Genomic DNA, 19,714 nt, shown 5'->3' with positions numbered 1-19,714 from the left:
TGTGGGCTTTTCACCAACGGTGACACCTGCTGACTCCTAAACGTGCGTTGTGTTGTTTTAATATGACAATTATGCCATTACCATATCTGAGAGATAGCCCCCCCCCCCCCCCCCCCTCCTCCTTCCTCCCCCTTAGGAATCCACCCGCGCACTCTTTAGAACCTTTTAGCGCTGCTGCAAATTTTATCTATTTATGCCGTGCTGCTCCCGAATAAGAAATGAGTTCATTTAGTATTAACCCATTCTGACCGGGCACCCATTTTGGTGTTGGCATCATGTTATGCTTTAGCTATTGAAAAATAGCAGATCTACAAGCTCATATCGCGCCACCGAGTGGCGCGATACGAGCTTGTAGGTCTGCTATTTTTGAAAAATTCGAAGAACGACTGACATTTTTTTAATCTGATCTCAGGTCAGAATGGGTTAATCAGACCAGTGTGTGTCCCGTGGAAACCTCGTATGAATCTGATCTCAGGTCAGAATGGGTTAAATGTATTTTCCTTTTTTTCCTTTTTCTTTTTTATCCTTAACCCATTTAGGCCTGACGTCGAAAATGTTCTGGAAAAACCTCATGTTTCTGTATCAATATTTCATGTCAAGGAACCCAAACATGATATGTATTTGGCCCCATCTGAAAATATGTTGTTCCAGGGACCCCCTCTCAGAAGCAAAGATTTGAGTTAAAAACGCTCGTAGTGCGCCACTACTTTTCAATAGCTAAAGCATAACATAATGCTCACACACCAACAGGGGTTCCCGCCCAAAACGGGTTAACTCCATGATGTATGATAATTCATATTACCGCTAAGCATGTGGCAGTTTGGAATTCTGCATTGCACCTAAAACAAAAGTTTTTTTTCCCACCCTATATATGGCAAACGGATGCAGTGGTGGTGGTGGTGGCATTCGTTATCCATATTCCTGCGATGTAATCACAACACTAATTAGGGGAATAAGTGATTTGGGATATATATATAATATACACAAACATCATGAGGTTACTCACAATTCTACATATTTTTATCCATTGTCTAATTAAGCGAGGGAGACACCGTATCTTCTGGCTCATGTCAAAGTAGATTAAGCATGTATTGCAACAGATGGAATACAGTTAAAGGCTCCTCTTTGGCAGATGATCCTGAATGTTGTCGAATCAAGCATGCTAAGCTAAACCAGGGAACGTTAGCGAAACCCCCATAGGGATACAATATTAATACATAAGCAATACATTGACATTGGCTTGAATCAGCAGACATTGACATTTGAACAGCAGATATAATCGGTTTTAGCCTATACAGTATATGCCAGGCTCTGATCAAAAGGTGGAGGCTGGGGTGGAGGAGGCGCTAAGCATCAGTGGAGGCAGGCAGCAAACCAGCAGAGGTGAAGTGAACGCTGTGAATGGACCGTGTGTGTGTGTGTGTGTGAGCGTGAATTCTGATTGGAATATGAATGTGTGACGTAATGATTAGCTGAGCTGTGAATGAGAATTGGAAGCTATAGGCTGATGGATACAATCAGCTGACTATCAGCTGATTACAGCTTAGGCATGCAAATTCTGTGTCCCTGTATAAACTATATAACGCTGTGCTTAATTTCTCTACTCTGCAGTTATAGCGAGAGCACAGCGCCACAGTAGCATTTAGCTTTGTGAAGTGCCTTCACCGGTGGCTACAGCTAACTGTTTCCTACAGTATTCTTGTGAAGTGCCTTCACCGGTGGCTACAGCTAACTATTTCCTACAGTATTTCAGAGCCCAGTGGGGGTCTGGCGGTGTGTGGGTTTGTTGTGTTTTCTTTTGTACCCTGTTAAGAGCAGTCCCAAATGAAGCTGGCCAGGGCTGGACCATGGCCCCATGATGGAGAGAGGTGTCTCTGCAAAAGTGAAAACAAATTCTCTCCTTGGCTGGCGTGAGCTATGGCACTGTGAGGCTTTATTGTCCCGGCCAAGGTGATAAGGGAGAGTAATTGCGTATTATACTGTCCGAGAATGTCAGGCCCAAACCGAGCACGAGTGCCCCATCCATCAACACATGATGCCGTGTGTGTGTGTGTGTGTGTGTGTGTGTGTGTGTGTGTGTGTGTGTGTGTGTGTGTGTGTGTGTGTGTGTGTGTGTGTGTGTGTGTGTGTGTGTGTGTGTGTGTGTGTGTGTGTGTGTGTGTGTGTGTGTGTGTGTGTGTGTGTGTGTGTGTGTGTGTGTGTGTGTGTGTGTGTGTGTGTGTGTGTGTGTGTGTGTGTGTGTGTGTGTGTGTGTGTGTGTGCGTGTGTGTGTGTGCGCGCGTGTGCATGCGTGCGTGCTCATGTGTGCATGTTTGAGACTGTTCCGGTCCTTGCACATGCTTGCTTGCATGATGCAGTGTGTGTGTGTGTGTGATATTTTTATATGGATTCGTCCACTGTGTGCATAGGCATGCTTGTGTACAAGTGTGTGCACGTGTGGCATATCTTGCACGCATGTGTGTTTGACGGAAGTGTGTGTCTGTGCTGTATGTACGTACGTATGTACTGTATGAATGTATGTGTGCGGACATGTTTGCTCCCCCCTCCCTCTCATGTGTGTGTGTGTGTGTGTGTGTGTGTGTGTGTGTGTGTGTGTGTGTGTGTGTGTGTGTGTGTGTGTGTGCGTGTCCGTGGGCAGGTTTAGATAGGGCCTGGGAGCAGGTCAGGCAGCCTCATTAATCAGAAGGGGCCTGTGTGTGTGTGTGTGTGTGTGTGTGTGTGTGTGTGTGTGTGTCTGACTCTGTGAGCTGACATCATTACATCCTGCACCCAGCAGTAGCTCACTGCCTCGTCTGACCAGCCCAAAGACCCCTGTCTGTGCACACACACACACACACACACACACACACAAGCAGATGTTTGTATTACTATTCTTGCGAGGACATGCAAAAATGTCGGACAGCATTTGATTTTGGACGGGCATTCATATATTTACATATTTTGTTATGAATACGCAAAAGTATAAACTGACAACCGCGACCTTGACCTCTAAAAACTGGAGCATGCGTGAGCCTTAACCCTTAACCGCAAGCCAAATGTTCTCCTAATTGTAAGTCTGAAAATTTGTGATCATTTCTCAATCTCTATACGTATTCATTGTAATACAAGTACACACTCACACACACACACACACACACACACACACACACACACACACTCAGTGCATGTCACGCTCCGTGCACATCAGGCTCCGTGCACATCTCCGTGCCTCTAATCCCACAACCTTCATACAGCCACAAAAGACACATACAGTAGTACGGGTGTCTCAGTGCATACTGTATCTGCACAGCGATATGTTTTCTCCTTCTCGCGCGCATACAGCGACTCAGCGCCAGTCGCCTGCAGCTCTCGACACCATGTCACATGCTAAGCGGAACAAGTATGAGGAAAGCCAATATTTAAAAGATATGTGAAAGCCTGTCAGGAGAACAAAAGCAGTTGGTGGCATGGAAACATGTGTAACCAATTGTGTTTTTGGTAGCCTGTGAAAGTCTTTGTTTTCTTTTTATGGCCACTTTTTGCTATAGCTGCAGTGCTAAATCACCACCAGGGTGAATCACAGCAGTTTGGCTTGTAAAAGAAATAGACAAGGGGACATAAAACTGTGTATACTTTGACATCTGACAAAAATTAAATAGGTGAGGGGATTTCCCCAATGCGTCCCCACCAGAAAATGGAAGTCTGGGCGTTAACGGTGTTTAGGAGACGAACGCCTTGAGAGTCTGTCCAAATAATAACCCTCCCCTCTCCCAAGCTCTGAAGCCGAGCAGGAGCTTGGTCATCATTTCAAGCAAAACTAAATGTTAGCACAGCAAACAATCCATGGGAACGCTGTTGTTGTCACCCATTTGGGAATTTATTTCTTGTTCCCCCCCCCCCCCCTCTTCTCATGTCCCCCTTGTCTTTTAATCTCTGTTTATATTTAAACAAGAATGAATGCCTTTTATCCCCCCCCCCCCTCAGATCCAACTGCGCTGAGAACATCCGCAAGCACATCCTCCACACGGGGAAACATGACGGAGTGAAGATGTACAACTGTCCCAAGTGTGAGCATGCCACCAACGCCCCCATGGAGTTCAGGAACCACCTGAAGGACCAGCACCCCGACATAGAGAACCCTGACCTGGCCTACCTGCACGCAGGTAAGGACACACAATTCAATTCAATTCAAAGGGCTTTATTGGCATGAGAAAACATACGTTTACATTGCCAAAGCAGAAAGAACAATACAACAATACAGCAATACAATCAAAACAAAAATGATGTACTTTGAGGGTCAGAATCTTCAATAGATCAACTTCTGTGTACCAAGATAACTCGATGCAGGTATAGTGCAGGAATATACACAATGATTAGTCTTTAGGGTGGTTGTGTTCCATTTGATATCCTTCTCCTATCACAGCAACTCACAAATCTTGCTGCTGTGTTTGCACATTGTTGTACTTCGCCCAGCAGATATGGGAGTTTTTTGTCATTGGTCATGTTTTCAAAATCTCCGTGTGTGGTTGTAATCTGTGGGAAGTATGTGTCTCTGATGTCTTGGTACAATGGACAGATGGTTAGGAAGTGTAGCTCGGTTTTCTCTCGGGATACAGGTCTGCCTATGACGGCCTTTCTCGATCGCGAGACTGTGCTCACTGAGTCTGTACCTAGTTAAGATTTTTCTTTGTTTTATAGAGAACCCTGAACTGGCCTACCTGCTGATTCCATAGAAGCAATCGTCATGTCTTCTTTGGAGGCACGTTTGCACAGAGAAAACATGCTCTCAATCTTTGAGAGCATGTAGATTGTAGATTTGATGTGGTCTTCCATACAATCTGTAATAGTCTCGGTCAATCTGTAATTTCTTTCACCTAGTTGACAGCAAGAACAACATTACTAAAACATCATCATTTTCCATATTGTGTTGATTGACAGCAGCTATGCTGTTCCGTCGTTGGTTTTCCTCAGCATTTCTACCTCCACAGAGGGAAGGAGCCGTATTTATAGACAACCTCAACCACTGATCAAACAATGGCTGCACTCAGTCAAACAACAGGGAAATGCAGCAACCATATAATCATTTCTCTCATCGTCCCAGCCATGTCAACTGTGAAAGCTTTATGCCGTGTACAACCATCTTCCACAATTGTTAGCTTGAGGCTCGTTAAAACTGGTGGCCAAGTGCAGTCAATCAGCTAGCGTCTTCTCCAGAAAGCTGAGTCACCGTTCAGAAATAAGGATCGCTTTGTTTCAAAGAATAATGTCTTTCTGACTTAGGTAGTCACGAGCCTTTTAGTTGCTCATCAACTTATTTAAATATAAAGTTTAGCCTCAGTGGGATGGGGTGCACACGCTTATCCAGCACACCAAAAGACTGATTTGCGGAAATCATCCGTCGCGCGGAATCCCGCGTACATAAACAGCATATCCAAAACAGCAGGTGGTAGCTGGGGTGGTGGAGGGAGAGCAGCAGGTTCTGAGCAGTGGTGGAGCAGCAGCAGCATGACAGCAGCAAAGCAAGCAGGAATGAGCAGAGTGTAAACTTCCAGATTAAATTGAGTGCCATTGATGTATACGTCATTTCAATCCAACGCACAGACCGTCATTTATACGCACATGTGTACGACATGTCATGTTTTCGGTGTTTTTGATAGAGGGTGTTCTTCCGCAACCTCTGAGTGATCCTTGGACTTCCGAAGAAGAGTACAGTACACCCGGAAGTAATGTGATTACAAGAATCCAGCTGTAGTGTGTGTGCGTGCGTGTGTGTGTGTGTGTGTGTGTGTGTGTGTGTGTGTGTGTGTGTGTGTGTGTGTGTGTGTGTGTGTGTGTGTGTGTGTGTGAGAGACTGGCATGAGCGTCTGTGGAGAAAGAAGCACTCAAAGATTAGTCGTCTGGGCCGCCCCTGCCAATCACTCCGGACCGGAGCGCTAGTGACAGATGGAATCTTGTTCCTCGTCCATTGGCTCCATTGTGTCCCAGCGTCGTCGTCCCCTTTGTCCTTGAAGACCACCAAATCCAATCCGCCGAGTGCTCGTCCTTCATGGAGGGGAGCAGAGAGGACAGACTTTATCCTGTTATCCCTCTGACCTGTTGTTGCTTCTCACGTGGAGAGCGCCAGAGCTCAGAGGGGAAGAGGTGGCGTGGGCCGGCCGGCGAGGCCTGGCAAGGAGCCCCCCCCCCCCCCCCCCAATGAGCTGGGCCCGGGTTGTGTCCTCAAGGTGTTGACTGTTGAAGTTCACCGGCTCGGGGTTGCATGGGGGGGTTCTTCTCATGTAGACTTATTGTTGGCTCTGATCATGCATTCCCCTTTCTCTAAATTGTAGGACGAGCTTTGTTGCTTTATTTTGCCCCACCTCCACCTCTCCTGCATGTGTCACCTTGTGTGGGCTTTGTGTCTGTGTACCCCCCCCCCCCCCCCCCCACATCCCACCCAGACCACCTCTCACCCCACAGCACCTTTCTGCTCTCTCCCCACACCATCTCGCCTCACCCCCCCTTCACTCTCCTTCACCCTTCACTTATTCACACACATACACTCAGCTGACCTTCGGTGAAAAAAAGATGGCCTCCTGCATCTTTGCTTAAAAGTGTGTTATATCCCCATGATCCCTCTGTGTCTTCGCCCTTTTCTTCTCTTGAAGAAGAGGACGGGGGGGCTGTGCGTGCGTGCAGGCATCCGTACGCACGTGTGTGTGTTTGGCACAAACGTTTCATCTAAGTAGACCGAACAAGACCAAAAGAAAGAGATGGAGGGAAAAAAAGATTAAGAAGGTAGATGTTGAATTAACCTGCTTGTGATTGCTCTCTGTCAGAGTGGCGAGGCGGCTGGCATGCGAGAGGCAAATCGTCTGTGATGGCCCTTCCCGCTGTTCTCCCTTTGAAAGACACAGATCAAACGACACCCCCCCCCCCTCCCTCCCCCCCCTCCGCACCCAGTCACGAGTCCTCACAGTCCGTCCCCCCCACACGCTCGATTGATTGACACCCGGACGTCTCCGACTCGGCTCTGTCTCTCTCCATCACTCTCTCTCTCTCTCTCTCTCTCTCTCTCTCTCTCTTGCTAGTCGCGTCGCTCCCTCTCTCTCTTCCCTCTTTTATTCAGTGTTGCACTTCGAATTAAAACCCTTCTCAAGGATGAAAGGAGAGGTCCTCTCTGCCTACTGAGGAGGGGGGGGGGGAATTAGAGCCGGGCGAGCGATGGAGGGGAATGATGATTAGAATTAGAGAGAGAGAGAGAGAGAGAGAGAGAGAGAGATGGAGAGATGAGGAAAAGGGGGTGAAAATGAAAGTCTGATATGAGGGAGGAAAAATGTTGCTGATGGTGACACATTTTAATAAAATGGTAATGACAATTGTCTTGGCCGTGAGATGTAGGGAGAGATAAGCTGTGCGGTGGAGAGGGAGTGGAGGAGGTGTGATCTCGCCACAGACGCATGGTGATGGCGCCGTGCGTCTGCGGCGCACTGCACAGCCTAGAGTGGAACCCGTTTTTATATAAGGTGACACAAATATGTCACCTTATAGCTTTTAACCATTATTTATATTCTTTCACAGCGAACGTTTTCAACTCGAATCTTTGCTTCTGTGGGAGGTCCCTGGAGAACAACATAGTATTTTGAGATGGGGGGTCGGCGGCCAATTCCATATATATAATTCTGGGCGTCCTTGACATGAAATTGTTTGAGAACCACTGACTTAGAAATATACGTAGAAATCTGTCATGATTTTGAAGACATTTGTAGAATCTGGTCTCATGTCTCAATGGCTTAAATGGACATGCAGGGTTCTTACAGTGGGCAGTGAGACTGGGAGCTACAGGTATTTCATTGCGACCTTCCTGCTCAATGAATGACCCCCCCCCCCCCCCACTCACACGCACACACACACACACACACACACACACACACACACACACGCACACACACACACACACACACACACACCACGTGCGCTATGATAAATTTATTTTCTCCTCGCTCTGTATAGTTCTCACACTGCAGCCATACGCCAGTGATTGGCACAGCCTTGGGAAAATGGTACCTCTCCTTATTTCTTTATTATCTCCCTCCAGCAAGGTCAGCGATGGTTTGAGGGCAGCGCGGTTGTTAAAACAGCCTCCTGTCCTCCTTTGGTAACTAGCACCGCTGTCCAACACGCACGCACACACACAGACACACACACACACACACACACACACACACACAGACACACACACACACACACACACACACACACACACACGTTCTCTCATTCAGGTAGGGCTGTGGCCATTAGCGCGGTGAGAGCATCCTCATTTCCTCATGTCTTAATTGTGAAATATACCTCTAATTTTAGACCACGGTCATAATAATTACAGAACTTGGGGGCACAGCGATCAAATGGCTCTGTAATTAGTTACTGGTTACTGGTTGAGTATTTGTGCCTAGTGCGTGCACACAGACACACACACACACACACACACACACACACACACACACACACACACACACACACACACACACACACACACACTCACACGCACACGCACACACACACAAACTTCTGGGAGGTGTTGTTGCTGCTTCGTCGCGCAGATTCTATTTTCCCTAATAACGCGTGATGGATGTTTAACCGTAGGAGCCTATAGGATAGTGTAGGAGAGACGCCGGCCTGGTAAATGATGGTCTTAATACACACATCACAACCACAGGCAAAGTCATTTGTTTGCATGCGTCGTAGTTTCTTTATTTTTGTGTGTGTCTTGTTTCTCATTACACTAAATCTCTAAACAAACGTGTAGTTCAGTGGCTTTTACTTTTGTTGTCTTGCGCGACGTGGGCGTCACTCTCTCTCTCCCTCCGCTGCAGCTCCTGCTGTTCATGCAGTGTAATGTAAGATTAACTCTCCAGAGTTTCACCTGAGTGTCGTGTTACAGGGCCGTGTTTGTCTCGCTGACGATTGGCAGGGTGGCGAAGGGAGGGGGAGGGGAGAGGGGGAGGGGAGGGGGTGCAGGTGTTTATGTCATGCAAATGTGTCCCGCGGTATCCCGGTGTGGCACGCATAATCGCATATATACCAACACCGTGGCAGCGCGGTGAAAAGGAGCCGCTCGCTGATATAAGAATCAAACATCTGTTTCTAATAACAACGTGCTATAAGTGACACTTTTTTTCCGGGGTGAAAAAAAAGCAACAACAACAACGCGTCGTATAGGATGAAGAAAAAAACACCTACAGGACATCAAGTCATCATCAGCGTTTTGGTGTTCACCCAGACTGTGTCTTTATGTCGGCTGCCTTATGTCGCCTCGGCATGAAGGGAGCGCCGGATTAAAACAATAAATAAGGGGCATTGTTGGGGCGACACGCTGGTCGCGCGGGCGCTTATGCTTCATTTATAGTCGTTGTATGATCTGATGGTGCCGCGCGTCAATTAGGGATGGCGAATTATCGATGAAGTCATTAATAATTGATACGTTTCTGTGGCTAGCGAGGCGGGGGGGGGGGCTTTTCTAACGGGTCCACATGTGCGTTCCTCAGTCGCGCGCACGCTACAGACAGCACAGAAAACCACCCAATGATAGAACCACTGAATTTTCCATTCATTTTTAACTGTTAAGTTGAATTGATTAATTTCTTAACGGTAATTAACGATTAACTACATCCCTAGCATGCATGAATAGAGTACACGCCCTCACATCGTGCCATGACAAAGTCATATAACTTTATAACTCCTCAAAGCAGGTTTAGTGCACTTTGAATAGTATTTTGCTAATTCAAAGACTCTCTCAAGGCTCTTCCAATCCCCCAGTGGGAAGTCACAGGATATTATTACTGGAACTGTCCCAGGAAAAAAGGCCTCACGATGAGAACATCTATTGGTTTCTTTGTCCCAGTGAAAGAACAGGGAAAGTGAATTGTGACAGGCTTAACATCTGCTCTGGTCCACTGCAAGGACAAGACTGAGGGCGATAGACGCTAGAAATATTTTGAATTTGTGCTACCGTAGCTTTGTCAATGTAGCTTTTTTTACTGTAGTGTCAAACAGTGGGTGTACAAATGGAACCAAATGGACCCGTAAAGGTCCATTTGGTCCTAACTTGGTCTCGTATGTCAGTATTTACTGGTAAATATTCCATTGCTGGGACTCTTGATTCTTCATTTTTGTCTCCACCAGGCCGAAGGCATGGGGAGAGAGTATGTTTTGCACTCGGTGTGTGTGTGTGTGTGTGTGTGTGTGTGTGTGTGTGTGTGTGTGTGTGTGTGTGTGTGTGTGTGTGTGGCACTGTTAACCTGGTCGATGCCAAATGTAGCCCACACATTCCCTGGATACCAACGATGAACCTCTGCCCCACATTTTCCAGAACGGCCTGTTATAGCGCCACCAGGAGGCCGACTTTTGAAAAACATATTTTTGGATATTACTCCTCCAGATTCTGTCCAAAAATCCCGAAAATCGTTACACAGTATCTCTATAGTCATGTGTTCAATACGGATCTGTCCAATATTTCATATTCCGTCCGAAGTGGCTAACATTGGCTTTCAAAGTTTGCAGGATTGGCCCGTTTTGAACAAAAAGCCTCAAATCATGAACGCAGCGTGCAATTTACATGAAATCTTTCACAGACTTTCCTACCAGGCTGAGGCATATATCCCACCCTTTTCACATAGGCCTGTTATAGCGCCACCAACAGGTGGATTTTTTCAAGTCACATTTTTGGAACAAAATGCCACAAATCATCCAATTGCCATCCAAGGCGTAAGAAGAAATGGCACCCTTTTCACATTGGCCTATTATAGCGCCACCAGGAGGCCACAACCTGACCTGCCCTGGTGGAGACCTGTGCACTTTATCTAGTTTTCCCCCTGGTTTTCCCGACATCTACTCATTCTACTGTAGCGTTGCTCATTGGAGGCAGCAGGCCAGCATGCATGGACTTGAAGTGGAGCGGGGGTGGCGATGGGGTGTTAATTGGAGTATTCCCCCATGGAGGGACACCTCTCAGCTTCCCCCTCACCTTCTTCTCCCTGAATAATAACTTCACCTTCAGCACCGCCGCTTGTTTGTCTTTTGTCAGTGGTGGAAAAAAAGTATACTTTCTCATTTTCAGTACTGCCTTGCATAGTCCCGTGGGAGGCAAATTTTAATGATTGGGCATGGGATACAAGCTAAGGCTTGATCACCCTTTAGCTGGCCACCTTTGATGAGGGTGTATAGTGTTTGAAGGCCGAAACACCCGCTGATTCAAAGGCACACTACTGAGGATGTGTCCCGAAATTGACATCATACCCTAGTTAAGAATACACTTCCCAATGCCACTCTTAACATCAAGGCAAATCTCATCTTGAGTAGAAATAGTAAAAGTTCGGAATTCAAATTATGCTTGAGTAAGTAGCTAAGTATAGTGGCATCAAAATGTACAGCATTCATTACAAAAGTACTGTACTCATTATGCAGAATTTACCCATTTCAAGTTGTCAAATAGCAGATCTACAAGCTCACAATGTAGATTGGCTATTTTCCAAAAGGCCAGAATGTATAGGGCTGAAGTGATTAATGTTTGTTTTGTAATAAAAAATAATACATCTACGAAGTAAATGGTAACTAAATCTGTAAATAATTGTAGTGGAGACTGTGGAGTAAAAGTACAATTACTATTATTAAGTATTACTCTTATTACTCAAGTAAAACTGTCTTTCCTTTCAAAGTCGGAGTGACTGTAATTGATGGAAAACCAGCTTAATACACCCAGCTTAATACAGCCATTCTTCATAATATGAACCAATAATACCAGTAAGACGCCCTGAGGGCGGGAAGCGAGGTACGGCGTACAATGTGTGCTAATTAGTAAGGCCAGGCGGGGCCTCGGGCCAGCCCAGTTAGGGCCCAGTTAGGGCCCAGGTAGGGCCCAGGTAGGGCCGGGCCTTCATTTTCAGGCCTATTGAGAACTCTAGTTTTTGCCGGCTGCCGGGCACGGCTGCGCTAATAACTTTAGGGCAGGCCCGTCTAGAGTGTGGATGGACAGGTATCAGTCAAAAGGGAGACATCGAAGAGGAAGGACGGGTGGGGAAGGATCAACATATGGAATGTCAGAACAGGTCAGCTCCATAATATGGAGCTGACCTGTTCTGACATTCCATATGTTGATCCTTATATTATAATGATCCAAGGGTTTTATGAGGTCAGATCAACATGGTGTCCGTGAGGTCAGATGTAGAGCTAGGAGATCTAAGGGTGGCAGTGGTGGGGGCAGTGTCTTGAGTGTACAGAGTTTGATGAGGTCAGATGAGGTCAGATCAACAAATGGAATGAATTCTGTATTGAACATATATGGAGCGTGTCACGGGGCGTGACTGACTGACAGGTTTTAGCGTGACTGACTGACATGTTTTGCAGGTTTTCAAGTAAAAACCTTTGAAAATGGGGAAAGTATATGTTCTACGGGTTCTAAAGCTTTTTTGAAACAAATAGCAGCATTTTTTCTCAAGAATATTTAAATAGTACACAGTGTTTAAAGGTAGCAGCCCTGTTTACATGTGCAGTCTACTTGGTACAGATAGTAGAAGGCTAACCTTCTTTTGTAGCAACAGTTCACAAATCTTGTTCCTGTGTTTGCAGCACATTGTTGTATTTCTCCCAATAGGTATATACAGTAGGAGTTTTCTTTGTTTTCGTTGGTCATAGTTTCAAACTCACTTTGGGGTGTGTGTAATCTGTGGGAAGTACAGTGTGTGTCTCTGATGTCTTGGTTATAGTGGGCAGGTGGTTAGAAAGTGTAGCTCTGTTCAACACACCGTTGTCTCGTGGAGCAGCATTCAGGGCCCTGTGCATGGCAGTTTGGGCTCTGCACGCAGGGCCCTGTGCATGGCAGTTTGGACTCTGCACGCAGGGCCCTGTGCATGGCAGTTTGGGCTCTGCACGCAGGGCCCTGTGCATGGCAGTTTGGGCTCTGCATGCAGGGCCCCATGCATGGCAGTTTGGGCTCTGCACGCAGGGCCCTGTGCATGGCAGTTTGGACTCTGCACGCAGGGCCCTGTGCATGGCAGTTTGGGCTCTGCATGCAGGGCCCCATGCATGGCAGTTTGGGCTCTGCATGCAGGGCCCCATGCATGGCAGTTTGGGCTCTGCACGCAGGGCCCCATGCATGGCAGTTTGGGCTCTGCATGCAGGGCCCCATGCATGGCAGTTTGGGCTCTGCACGCAGGGCCCTGTGCATGGCAGTTTGGGCTCTGCATGCAGGGCCCCATGCATGGCAGTTTGGGCTCTGCATGCAGGGCCCCGTGCATGGCAGTTTGGGCTCTGCATGCAGGGTCCCGTGCATGGCAGTTTGGGCTCTGCATGCAGGGTCCCGTGCATGGCAGTTTGGGCTCTGCATGCAGGGTCCCGTGCATGGCAGTGTGGGCTCTGCACGCAGGGCCCTGTGCATGGCAGTTTGGACTCTGCACGCAGGGCCCTGTGCATGGCAGTTTGGGCTCTGCATGCAGGGCCCTGTGCATGGCAGTTTGGGCTCTGCATGCAGGGTCCCCTGCATGGCAGTTTGGGCTCTGCATGCAGGGCCCATGAAGCGGCACGCTGCATTTTCTCCTGCATATAATGGCCTGCTCCGACGAGCGTGAAAACTCCCCCCCGGCCGGCCGGCTGGAGACGCATTTATCACACATCAGCCACGACAAGACTGGGCCTTTGTTTCCCCTCCGTTCGCTCCCTCCACCCCCCACCATCACCTCCCTCCACCCCCCCCCCCACCTTCACCTCCCTCCTTCTAAAGCCGTTTAGTGGCCATTCAGGGCTTTGGCTGACACCCATACCACGCTGCACGCTGCGGTCGGTGGTCTCTTGGATGCTATCTGTCTTAATGCTCACCCTCTGTGCGTGCGTGTACTGTACGTGCATATACGTGCGTGCGTGTGCGTGCGTGCATATGTGCCTTACTGTGCTCGTGGCAGAAGATGATGTTGACAGGGTCAAGGTTGAAGGCAAACGGGGGTCAGGGAGAGAACGTATATGTAGTGTGTGTGTATTTGCAAGGAAATAACAGCTTGTCTAAGACACTACACACACACACACACACACACACGCGTGGCTGTCCTCTGAGTGGCGTGGGGCAGGCAGGGGTCCTTGTCCCCGGCAGGGCTGCATGCTCTCTCCCCCTATGGGACGGTCGGTGAATATGGGAGTGGACAGAGAGAACCGTCGGCTCCTATATAAGGCCTTATATCCATTATTCTATCCCAATTGTATGAGCTTGTACGTAGATCGGCTATTTTCAAATGGCCCAAATGTGCTGTGTATATATAGGGTTGAAGTTGCTGATGTATGTCTGGTGGTAATAATGAAAATCTACAAAGTAACTAAAGTTTTAGTTTTCAAATAATTGTAGTGGCCTATCTGAGATGTAGTGGACACTCGTGTAAAGTAAAAAAAATAAAAAATAAAAATTGTAGTAAAAAAAAGTAAATGTACTTTGTACAGAGAGACAGAGAGAGACAGAGAGAGAGAGAGGTGGGGTTGATGGGGGGAAAACATCGATGGAGGATTTTTAAAAAGCGTGGAAAACGAGGCAGACAAGGGGGGGAGAGGAGAGAGGGAGAAGAGATAACGGGAAAGGTGAACTAGGGGAAAGAGAGAGAGACACAGAGAGACACAGACAGAGAGAGAGAGAGAGAGAGAGAAGATAAAACAGTCCAGGCGGAAATTGTCATGGAGCAGATTGAGACAAGACTGGACTGTTGATTCACATCCCCTCCGTATCTCTCACTCAGCTTTCAGTACCAATCATTGGTGGACAAGATATTCAGCCCTCAGTAAAGTAGTACTTGAGGCAAAGACGAATCCACAGAGGGGTGCCCTGCATGGGCGCAGCCATTATTGAGGTGTGTAATCAGCTGTGATTAACTACACCTGGCCAACAGGGCACTGCTGGAGAAACGGCTGAGTATTCCAAGCAAAATAGGACAGTCTATGGTGGCAATAGCAACAGAGCCCAGGGCTTTTAGTGGTCAAGACTCAAGAGTGAGTTCATATTAGAGCATTTGAACCTATAGCAATATGTTCAAATTCAAAGGCATCTTAATTTTTTTCTTAATCATTTTGTCATTTTACAAATCCCCCACCCTCCCACGAAACCCACCCTCCCATTGGTTCCAATTATACAATTGAGAAAGACATTTCACCAGTTAGATCGACATCTCACAAGGACTACATGGCTAATAAAACAACAATGAAATTGAAAAATAAAAATGATATAACTAATTATAATTGCTATTATAAGTGCTTTGACCTTTTCTGTGGCATATATAAATCCACCAATAGATTGCCTTTTGGCTCCAACTTGCTCTTGCAATTGATCATTTCTATCCTAAAACATTCAAAAATAATATTTTCCATGTCTTTTACAGTAAGAGGTTTCCATCTAGACACAATGAGTTTTTTGCAGCAGTAACTCCAGCAAAGAGTACTTTTTTTTGAGTGACTGGTAAAGAGAATGTGGAATAACAGCAAAATCGATTTCAAACAATTCTGATAGTGTCCTGGCTACCCGAGACCAGAATATCTTAACTCTGGGACATTCTCAGAACATATGCATACAGTACGTATATGTGCCCACAGTTCTTAATGGGCACAACATGCATAAAGGGTTTGGTACTAATTGAAGTTGACAGTGTTTTCTTGGAGTTAGATTCAATCTGTGTATTATAGTGTATTATGGTGCATCATCTGATGGTTATAATTCCGAGAGGTGTTGTTCAAGGTATCTTTCATAAAACCCCTAATGTCTCAGATATGTCATAATCATAAAAGCAAAGGTTAAAGCCTGTGATCTGTGATTTGACCTATTGTGCTAATTGTTTAGGAACCAGAGCGCTAGTGTAGGGGGAATCCTTCATGAAATTGTATTTAGCTTTTAATCCATGCTGTCTGTCTGTCTGTGGGGCTTGGTGGCTCTCAGAGCGTCTCCCCATCACTAATTACCAACAGGCTTAACACATTTAGACCTACTGTATGAGGACTCCATTCTACAGTTGTCTTCTGAATACTATATCAGTTTTCTGATCTGTTTCCATGTCAGTGGTTCTCCAACGTTTTCATGGCAAGGAACACCAAAAGTATATGTATTTGGCTGCCGACACGCACCTCAAATATGTTGTTCCAGGGACTCTCCCCCCCCCCCCCCCCCCCTCCCCCTTCTAGAAGCAAAAGTGTTTATAACGTTCGCTGTGAAAGAACATATTTTCAAACATTTGCACCACATTTTTATGATTTTTCCAAAAATCTACAAGCTTGTAGATTTTCTTTTCTTTTTTTTTTTTTTTTTAAGATGCGAGCTTGTAGATCTGCTGTTTTTCAACAGCTCAAAGTTTAAAATAACGGTTTTAAGTGGTTAAGATCTACCGCATAGTGTCGTCCTCAGGTCTGAATGGCTTAAACTTCCCCAACTAAACAGCCAATTACTAGTGCTTTAGCCCAGCCCGGTCCCAGGCTTCCTGATACAGTGGCCTATTAGAGCTCCTTATTTCTCCCCCAGCCTAATTGAATCCCCTGGCTGCTCATCAGCGGGCTAATTTAAGCCAATGTGCAGAGTTGGTAATCAGAGGACTGCCTATTAGGCTATCAGACCCCAATTAAGTGCCCTCTTATTTCCAACATAACGAGCCACTCTCTCGTCGGTGCTGTTATTGTATTTTGCTCTTTAGTGCACAATTTTGTTTGGATAATGCAGCAGCCGTGTTTGGGGGGGGGGGGGAGACAAGGGAGTTTAAAGAAAAGGAAACATAATTGTGGAAAGTAGAGCTGAGTGGTATGAAGCTATAGCACTGTGGTACAGGTGGTGTAGAGAGAGAGAGAGAGAGAGAGAGAGAGAGAGAGAGAGAGTACTGTGGTACAGGTGGTGTAGAGAGAGAGAGAGAGAGAGAGAGAGAGAGAGTACTGTGGTACAGGTGGTGTTGAGAGAGAGAGAGAGAGAGAGAGAGAGAGAGAGAGAGAGAGCACTGTGGTACAGGTGGTGTAGAGAGAGCGAGAGAGAGAGAGAGAGAGAGAGAGAGCACTGTGGTACAGGTGGTGTAGAGAGAGCGAGAGAGAGAGAGAGGCTGAGTGGTATGAAGCTATAGCACTGTGGTACAGGTGCATGTGTTGAGAGAGAGAGAGAGAGAGCACTGTGGTACAGGTGGTGTAGAGAGAGAGAGAGAGAGAGAGAGAGCACTGTGGTACAGGTGGTGTAGAGAGAGAGAGAGAGAGAGAGAGAGCGAGCGAGAGCACTGTGGTACAGGTGGTGTTGAGAGAGAGAGAGAGAGAGGCTGCACTCACACTTAAGAGACAGGGCGGGCTCTATTTCGTCCATGCTAAACTACTTTGCCTTTTTTTTTACTATTTTTTTTTATACTATTTTTATAAACATTTTTGAATAGTTCAACTATTCTACATCGACACTTTGTGAACTTATAGATTGGCTATTTTAACTATTCAAAAATGTTTTTCAAAATAGTAAAAAAAGCCAGATTCCCGGAAACGCTTGCCCCTGCGGCAGTCAGCCACGTGGGTGGGGCTTAATTTCCATCCACCAGCTGTCTAAAAACCCGGAAAGGACGCTGGCCGACAGCAGAACACGGCCGCGCCTGTCTGGTAGGTCTGGCAACAGCTTCTCCCTCCCTCCCTCCCTCTTCTTAACACTCTCTCTCTCTCTGTCTCTCTCTGTCTCTCTCTGTCTCTCTCTGTCTCTCTCTCTCTGTCTCTCTCTCTCTCTCTCTCTCTCTCTCTCTCTCTCTCTCTCTCTCTGTCTCACTCTCTCTCTCTCTCTCTCTCTGTCTCTCTCCTCTGTCCTGTCGTAGTCACTGGTGTGGTTGTATAGGGAGTCACAGTGTGAAAGAGGCCTGCGGAGGGCCTGTGAGGACTGCCGTGTCTCAAATCTTGAGTGTGTGTGTGTGTATGTGTGTGTGTGTGTGTGTGTGTGTGTGTGTGTGTGTGTGTTTTTAGCGAGAGATAATAAGTGCTTGCGTGCGTGCGTGCATGCGTGTTGCTGTGCACGCGCGTGTACGTGCGTGCGTGTGTTCAGTGTTGCTGTTTCGACTCCCCATAGCCTAATTAAAGGGCGAGGAAAGCCACTCACTGGGAGATTAAACTTAAAAGGGTAAATTAGCACTCAAAAGGGGTGTGGCAAATTCACACATACGCACAGGCCATGAAATCTCTCCTGACACCTGACTGTGAAAGAGGAGGAGGAGGAAGCTGTGTGGTATGCACTGTATCTACTGTATCTGTACTGTATCTGTACTGTATCTGCTCAGACGAGGCAGTGCTTTTCAACCTTTTTCAGACCAAGGCCCTTTCATTATTCAGCCATTTGAGCCACAGACATTTTGTCTCGCAGACCCAAAACGAAATAATCTTTTTTTTTTGTTATCGTTGGATACGATTGTGTCCACAATTCCGTGCTGTATTGCTGATGGTGCCATTAGGAGAGAGAACAGGCAAACGTTGATTCAAAATAATTCTTCTACATTATCTAATTGCGTAGACTTCTTGTAATTTAACTTATAGGCCTAAGTAATGCAGATGTTTAACAATAATTTAACTCTTGAGAGTGTAAAATGAAACCCAATTTCGCGCATGTGCGTGTGTATGTGCATGCGCGCGTGTCTGTGTGTGTGTGCGTGTGCGTGTGTATGTGTGCGTGCGCGTTTCTTTCAAGGGCCAGACTCACTGGTGTCGACTCAACTCCGTAGCTCAGTCGGTGTAGGGAAGGTAGGCGGTACCAACCGCTCCAAATGCTCTGTATAGTTTCCAACTTTTCTTTGCAGCTACACTCACACACATACTGGGTGTCGATTTAATCTGGGAGTGCGAAGAAATTAAACTTTCACAGGTTCTAAATTCACGCTCGTCAGAATGTTTTTTTGCGTGCAAGTGAAGGATTCCTTGGCAAGGACCCCCAGAAGAGAGGGTTGTTTTTAAGGTGCAGGACGCCATCTGTGGTTATACTCAGTATAACTAACTAACTATGTCTTCCACATGGATGGAGAGTTGGTAACAGTTGTTTAGTCACTCTCACAAAGAACCTGATGTTGAAATGAACTGCTTAAACCCTATAGTTGAACAGGGTTTCTCCAGGGACCTATATATCCTTTTCTATTGTTATTATTGTGTCTCTTTTATTTTTATTGATTGCTACTACAAGATTTAGAGGTGATCGCTGATCATCTGATCTTCACTCCAAATGACTCGATCGGTGATCTGCAATTTACCCCGAACTGTATAAACCGATCTTTTATACCATTTTAAGTGTTATAAAAGTCAATCAGATATACTGTACATTGTATAGTATAACGTCTCTTTGCGTCTAAACATTCAGGCCTATACATTCTCCCCTTCCTCCACACACAAACACACAGGAACAGTTTTGCTGTGGGTTTTGACATATAATAATTTAGGAAATATTCAGATTTTCAGATCGGTATCGGTATCGGCCGATCGTGAGAAAAACCTGATCGTAGCTCCTCTATCAACATTCCTTTTGCTCTTCATGTACAGTAGCTGAAGACGTACAGTAACAACAAACAACAAATAATCCTGGTCTCCTCCTTTTCGCCTTCGGCACCAAACCTCATTGACGAAAATAGCCGACCTGCCAAGCTCACCACGAGTCACATTGGAACGTGTTGTTGTGAGCTTGGAGATCTGCAGTTCATGCAGATCATGCGGACATTCATGTGGTTAAGACATAAAATATAGAATATAAAATCATATAGTTATTACA

General features: G+C 46.4%; 1 protein-coding gene across 1 annotated transcript in view; it reads left to right on the top strand.

The window, feature by feature from the left end:
* znf407 (zinc finger protein 407) overlaps window positions 1-19,714 on the top strand; it is a gene marked incomplete at its 3' end in the record, with an annotated part of 189,916 nt that overhangs the window by 123,504 nt on the left and 46,698 nt on the right. Inside the window, exon 9 of the mRNA XM_080767344.1 lies at window positions 3,964-4,142. Within this exon, the coding sequence (XP_080623470.1) occupies window positions 3,964-4,142 (179 nt within the window). The remainder of the gene's footprint in view (window positions 1-3,963; window positions 4,143-19,714) is intronic.

This window comes from Protomyctophum bolini, assembly GCF_963924005.1.
Source record: "Protomyctophum bolini genome assembly, chromosome: 7".
Classification (NCBI taxonomy): domain Eukaryota; kingdom Metazoa; phylum Chordata; class Actinopteri; order Myctophiformes; family Myctophidae; genus Protomyctophum; species Protomyctophum bolini.
The sequence above is the reverse complement of the archived record's forward strand: the minus strand, read 5'-3'. Positions and strand labels throughout refer to the sequence as shown.